The sequence below is a fragment of the Terrapene carolina genome, unplaced genomic scaffold (assembly GCF_002925995.2).
Source record: "Terrapene carolina triunguis isolate 2854851 unplaced genomic scaffold, T_m_triunguis-2.0 Scaffold130, whole genome shotgun sequence".
NCBI classification, from domain to species: Eukaryota; Metazoa; Chordata; order Testudines; family Emydidae; genus Terrapene; species Terrapene triunguis.
Genome location: NW_020664481.1, coordinates 34,685,768 through 34,692,994, shown reverse-complemented (window position 1 = coordinate 34,692,994; position 7,227 = coordinate 34,685,768). Strand labels below are relative to the sequence as shown.

Sequence of the window (7,227 nt, the reverse complement as noted above, 5' to 3'; positions counted from 1 at the left end):
AGGCTGCGCGGCCACCCGGCTCGGCGGGCAGCCGGCTCGGGCGGGGCCTGCGGGCGCAGGGGAGGAGCCGGCGGCCCAGACGCGGAAGCGGGGGGGAAGCAGCGTGGCTTCCCCTGGATGTAAACAAGGCGGCCGGGCCGAGGGGGTCGCACCGCGGGGCTTCTCCCAGAGGCCCTGCCCAGGTAACGGGGAGCGGCCGGGGGAGGGCTGAGGGCCGGACGCTCCCCGTGTTGGGAGGGGAAGAGCCCGGGGGGAACTGACTGGGGCAGGCGGCCCGGCCGAGCTTCATAGCGCCTGCCTGGGTGGGCTGTTTGCCTGCCCTAGGTCAGTACATCCCGACTTTCCACTTCGGGAAGCTCCAGAGCTTTAAATCGCGTCTCTTCCCTTCCCATGGATCGCCGCAGTCACACTGGGCTGTACCTCTCCGTAGCGAACCACAGGCGTGTTCAGAGCTTGCCCCTCGAGACTGACTGACACCCCCTGTCTGTTTTTCCATAGGTCATGACGTTTCTGAAGCTCTTTGGGCGATTAAAATCAGTTGTCATTGGGATGGTGCATGTGGGGGCATTGCCAGGTAAAAAAAAAAAAGAGTTTTTATATTGATTGCAGCTCAGATAAACCTGTGTCCAGTGAGTCTGATTTAAGAAATACCTCACTGACCTATGTTTGCTATTTCTCAACATGCAAGAAGGCACAGAAGAGAAGTGGGCCAGACCTAGCGTATCGACATTCTTCCACACTGTCCACCTTGCTGCCTCTTGCCTACCTCCATATGTCTGTAAACTAGCAAGGTAGAAATGCACTATGCACCATATGATCACAACATAGCAGGTGATGTTATGTGTAACCAGAGCCAGTCTTTGCATAGGAGTGCGCTCCCTGGACTTTACTTAAGTTGCACAAGTTTGTTGGCTGGATTTGCTCTGCTGTCCAGAACGTTAGAGTAGGTGACATTTTATGAGATCCCCATCCAGCCCTGGCAGAGCCGGACATTTAAGCTCCCACACCCCGAGCCCTTGGGAAGGGAGCCAGAAGAACTGCAGTCCCTGTTGTTGTTGTGTGGGGTTTTTTGTTTGTTTTGTTGTTGTTGTTTTAAGGGAATATTGGAAGTTAACCTTGTTGCTGAGCTCACCATTCCCATGGAGGGAAGATGATGGAGAGTGACTGGGGGGAACTGAGAATTTATGGGAGGGAGTGGGAGACAAAAGATCAGGGTTTCTTGTCAGGATACAGTGACTGTGACTTAGCTGGAAGCCCAATAGCTGAGATGAGCATGCAGGTTTTTCACTGGGACATTTGCCCTTGACTTCACAATGGAGCATCTGTAATATTAGCTAGTCAGTGTCAGGCAAATTCTTCAGGCCCTGCCCAGAGTGATCTTATGGCTGTGGCAGACAAATTGAAGGTGAGCACGCAGTAGGCTCAGTATTTTTAGAGTGGCTTCTGAGTTTGGATGCCCAGTTTCTGACACCTACAGCCTGATTTTCAGAGATGCCGAACGCCTCTTCTGTTGGAATTGTGAGTGTTCAGCACCTCTGAAAATAAAGCCTAAAGTTAGAGGACACTTGAAAGTTTTTGGACTCCATCTTACCTATAGGGAGAACAGACAGAAAAACAACAGACTTCACTGCTTTTTGTCTGTTACTTATCAATGAGTTATTTTGCAATAGTTTACTATTGTAGTTGTATCTCCGTGTCTTGGATACAGTCCTGTGTACTGAGAACCTTCCTTTTAGCACTAATGCAGTCTTTAAATTGTCTCCTGTGCATCATTCCTGTTTGTGTGCCTCTGGGAAAATTGGCATGCAAGACTCAACCTCCACTTCTCATGAATCATTGGAGTATCCCTACCAAGGATCCCTTCCTGTCAATTTCTTTGGTCTTCTTCGTATTAATTTCCCATCACTGGTGCAGAGTAGTTGCCTGTGACATTGCCACAGATTGAAATACATGTATTGTCACTGGTAAAGAATGAGGTGTGATCACAATTACAGGCAAAAATGACAAGCTAAGTGCTGGTCTGCTTCAGTGTTTGGTTACGTTTGATATTCCTGAAGTATAAGGGCTTTTAAACCAGTTTTAGGAACTCAATAGTAAAAGCATGTCAATCAAGTTCTACTAGGGACAAGATACCATTAAGGTATGAGACATTATGCAACAGCCTACTTCTCACATTATTTACTCTGGCAATTTGTGCCTACTTTGGCATTTCTGTCAATGCTTGCAATAATCTTAATCTAACTCTGACTTTGTTTTGATTTCTGCTTGTATCATGGCATATAACATTATTGTTCTTTGCAGGGACACCACGGAGCAGTTTGCCATTGACCCAGATCACTGATAAAGCCTGTCATGAGGCTGAGATTTACAAGGATGCTGGAGTTGTAAGTTTCATTTTTCATCCTTCTATTTTAATTTTTGAATAAAGATATTGCTATGTCAGAATACAACAGATCTTGCTTCTGGGGAGCTAATATTTTCAAGATCACATTTATATTAGAGTTCTTGCTAAAACCTGGATCCAGACTGACATGCAGATTGTTAGAAGGTGTTTGAAATTCAGTCCTAGATCCACATTTTGCAGATGGCCTCAATTTCTGTAATAGTCTAGATCTCAGTATTCCTGAGCTTTGAAAGAATCTGGATTAGCACTTTGCAGCTCAGGGCCAATCACATAAGCATATCTACAATCAACTCCTAGAAGAATCAGACCAGTTAAGGAAGTTAGATTGTCATCTCTTGTTTTGTGTTTGTACAGTGCCTACCACATGGGTTCCTGTTCCATAAATAGGTCTCTTAGGCACTATGATAACACAAATATTAATTAATATGATTAAGAAAAGTTGTTTATTGCCAAAAATCTAGTCAACTCTGTTCTTTGATAAAATTGCTCAACCGGTCTGACAAAGTGGTATATTTGTTTGCCCTACATATTGTATTTTAATATAATTAAAGTGCTCTGTTTTGTGGACTCACTGGAGAATGGAATATGCCCAGGCAGCAGATCAAGCACCTCCACTTCCCCTCTAAGCAGATTCAACCTGTTCTGGTTGTGCTGGCCCCTTTGTAGTATATATTATGCAGGGTACAAAAAGCACCTATGTCTGTTTCTGCTAAGTATAACCCTTCCATGACATACCCCTGGCAGTAAGTGCTCTTCTACTTTGCATATCTAGAAGAGAAGATCTGAAAGGCCAGTCTCAGCCAAAGGCAACAAAATGCAGGTACTAGTGACTGAATTTCTATGGACCTCAGGTGTTGTAGTAATTTCCATAGTTCAGCAGATTTTTAACAGGGTGCATGTCCTTTTAAAAGGTCAGGGTATGTTTTAAACATTTCATTGTGCTCTGTATCCATGTGTTGCTGCACTTTTTGCTTTGACTTGACTGGAGTGCAAGTTTCTGGCATGGGAATGATGCAGGGTCTCAGTGATTGGGCTTTAAACAGGGCTTAAATGGATAAATAGTCACTCTGTGAACTACTTTTATTTTCTGCATAACATTTTGAATGTTTATTTTTATATAGTATCATAAATTCACATGGTACTTTATAGTCAGAGTAAGATTGAATCTAATAGCATAATCTTAAATTACAGAAAGCTAGAAATGAGATGCAGAACAACATTTAATGTAAAGAAGAAAGTGCAGAGTATTGGATAAACTAGAAGGAGTCATGGTAAAAGTGGGGAAGGAGAGCAGGGTGCATGAAAGTGAAAGAATGAGATGAAAGGGAGTATTAAGAAGAAATCTGTGAGAAGTAGAAGCCATGTCAGTTGTAAGTGGGCACGAGGTTATGTGTGGCCTTGAAGGCAGAGACCAAAGTAGAATTTGAGATGTTAAAAACTTACGCCCAAACCATGCGAACTGCTCCATGGAGGTAGATCTCTGTGCCTACAAAGAGGGCCATTGGCTTCGCAGAGTTTACCCATGCAGAGTTTTTTGGACTGATGCCTCAGACTATAAGATAGTTGAGGCAGGATTGATGGGTTTTGGGGTTTTTTTCCGTCTTCTACAGCAAGGGTTCTGAACCTTTTTCTTTCTGAGCCCCCCCCCAACATGCTATAAAAACTCCACAGCCCACCTGTACCACAACTGTTTTTCTGCATATCTAGTAGATTAAAAGATGTATTAAATTGATAGTTATACAGTTAAACACACACATATATAATATAAAAAAAGGATAAAATAGGCACAAAAATAAAAAAACTGAATATTATTTTTGTTTTATTTACTTAGTGTAAATCTGGCAGGGTGCGGGCTTCGTCTTGAGGCCCAAGTGGCGGGACGCGGGCTTTGGCTCCTTAGTCTCTGCCCTGCACCCCAGTGAGTCTAGCGCCGGCCCTGAAACCTGCTTGCGGACTCCCAGTTGAGATCTGCCATTCTACAGCACAAACCACTCTGAGCACTTACTGAAAATACGACAGGAAATAAGTGACAGAATTAAGGCAACTAGAGTGTGATGTGGTTAGAATGGCAGGAGAGGAAAAAGACTAGCAGTAGGGCTTTGTGTAGAATGGATGGGGTAGAGAAGCTACAGATTAACATTGTGGTAGAGGGTTTGGGTACAAAAGTAATCTGTAGTTCTCTTAAAGCCACTGTCACACATTCCATTATTTGACTATACTACTGGAGCTTAAACGAACATTTAGCAGGTGGAATTTTGTTTCCTTTATGTAAGGAGTTATACATTGAGGCCTTTAGGGACAAAACTGAAACAGCATCAAAAATACATTTTAAAAAATCTGATGAAGAAAATATATACACTTAAATATAACTCCCTTCGTTGGCCTCAGTTTTAGAACACCTTCAGCAATTTTAGATAAGTCACTAGTATTAATGAGTTTGTTAAAAAAAATTTTTTTAGTTTTTGCCTTTCTTTGCTGGATCCTCAATTCCCCTTCTTCAATTAATGTAACAAATCCTGGACTGACTGGGCTGCCATAATTTGCAGTATCAAAATTGCTAAACTCTTCACTTGCAAGCTTTAAAACTCGCTCTGTAGATAGATGAAAGGTTAATGCAGTAATTTCTCTGCATATTAAATCTTATATTCACTCCTAAGTAGAAGTAAGAGCACAAACATTCCATGTAGCATTCACAAGTGCAGTAATTCCAAAGTTGAACATTTGAAATAGGCTTTACAGTTGAAACACCTTATTGCATTGTGATTGCAACACCAAACACATGAGAACTCTGAAAAACAATGAAAACCGCACACCTGCTCTTTTGATAACGAGAGTCAGAAATAGCTGTGACTATCAATAAGGAGGTTGTTATAAAATTGTGCTGAGAACCCTGATAATGCTTTCCTTCTGCTACCCTATATCACTTGCACCATTTTCTTTAGCACTTCGAGTGGTATACTGGTTCTCATGATACTTCAAAGGATTCCTGGTTTCTGGATATTGAGAGAGCACTCAACTCCTCCAAACTCAGCTTCCTCTGGGGAGGCAAGGAATCTATTGTCTCTCTCCCCCATGGGGACTTGGGGTGAATGGTTAGACTGCCTCTTCACTTCTCTTGAAGGGTCCTGATGGTTCTCTTCTCCCACTAGAAGATGGATGTTCTTTAGTGCCTCAGACACTGGGAGTGTTGCTCAAATCTACCCAACTGCTGTCTGGCAACTACCTGTTGATAATTACTTGCTTACATAGGCAAGAGTGCCCTGTGTACCCAAGCCAATCAAGAATTTAGTATCAATGGGATAGAATCAGAAGTCCTGAACAATAGCTATGGGTCTTCATAAAAGGCCGTCCCCCTTTGATCCCCTACATCATTTGCATATAATTATTGCATATAATTATTTCCTCCATGCTAAGAATCATCACAATATTGTAACGTTTCTCTGGCTAAGTTCATTGGACATAACTGCTTTTGAGCTAGCTGATCTTGAAGCAGCACCATCTATCATAGGCATTCCTAACGTGCCCATTACCATGGTAGGAAATTGACAAGATCAGCTGGCAGGCTTTACCACTGAAGCGACTCTTCCTCTTTTGGAAGAGGCGCTTACACAGCAACAATTCCAGGCCCCATCAACCCTACTGCAGAAGTTGGATTTTAAGATTCATACTTTGGTCACCCACTAGGAAACACAGGATGTTACCACTATCGCTTATGAACTCTATCTACAATAGACCTTTTAGCAAGCATTTCTCACTAGGGCTATCACCACTGCCATTGTAGATAAGGCTTTCCTGACTTCAAGGCTGGGAATTGTTTAGATTGCTTAGTGTAGACAAAGCTACAGACAGTTTTAAATTTTCAGAGCACTCTATATACACATCATTGATTAAAAGAAGTCCTGCATCTTTAGAAGGTGACTTGCCCAGTCCATTAGCAGTTTTTTAACATAATAAATATGAAGGATTTATAATGTTGGAGCACAATAATGAAGACAAGTGAGTGCTCAGATAGGAGGCCATCTGTGCTGAAAAATATCAAATACCATGTTCTTGTATTGCCAAATAACCAGGTTGTCTACACAAGATTTTATAAGTGACAGATTCTGAGACTTTAAGGTCTCTGCAATTTTTCCAGTGTTCTGCTTTCATTTTAAGAAAGTGTTTATAGCAAAAATACAGGGTTCACAATGTAAATCACTGGACTTATGTTAACTCAGCCTCACAGAAAGCTTCTACATTGAAACAACAAAGGTTCAAGTTTTCCTTCTTCACATCATTTACTTTCATTAACAGTTACTTTAATCACCTAGCTGAGACTATTTAAATACTAAAATGAAGTACAGGCAATTTAAAAATACAGCAAAATACTCAGCATGAGGACATTGCTAAAGAAACATTGACTATGTTGTTGTCATGCTTTTTACCCATATAGTTTCCCAAACAAGTCTTTCTTGTCGCACTGGCTCCTTGTAAAGAATTTGGGGTTCTTCCTACCTCCTTTGTACTTGGAAAGTTTTACATCTATATGCCTAATTTGTATTAGTTTTTTGGCAGTGAAAAATGAGCACCTAGCCATATTTTTAACTGCTGTTAAAAGCTGCTGCATGGATATGGCAAGGAATGATGGTTGGAGTCTTAGTGGAACCTGCACTTTAGCACGGAGAGAAGTCTTTGTAAGTATCCTTTACTCCTGAGGGAATTCTGAACCCCTGCACACAGAGAATTCATGTCCCTCGCAGATTCCCCTTCCTACCTGGTAGAAAATAGATTTTGCCAGGGAAGTGCTGCAATTACTCCTTTCGCCCACCAGAGACTGCTGTGGC

The 7,227-nt window shown here is 42.1% G+C and overlaps 1 protein-coding gene across 1 annotated transcript in view; it reads left to right on the top strand.

Moving 5' to 3' along the window:
• Positions 1-136: 136 nt before the first annotated feature.
• The window catches only part of LOC112106464 (uncharacterized protein F13E9.13, mitochondrial-like), a 43,556-nt gene continuing 36,465 nt past the window's right edge, over positions 137-7,227 (top strand). Inside the window, exons 1-3 of the mRNA XM_024199730.3 lie at positions 137-182; positions 499-574; positions 2,302-2,384. Of these exons, the coding sequence (XP_024055498.1) occupies positions 502-574; positions 2,302-2,384 (156 nt within the window). The 5' untranslated portion in view covers positions 137-182; positions 499-501. The remainder of the gene's footprint in view (positions 183-498; positions 575-2,301; positions 2,385-7,227) is intronic.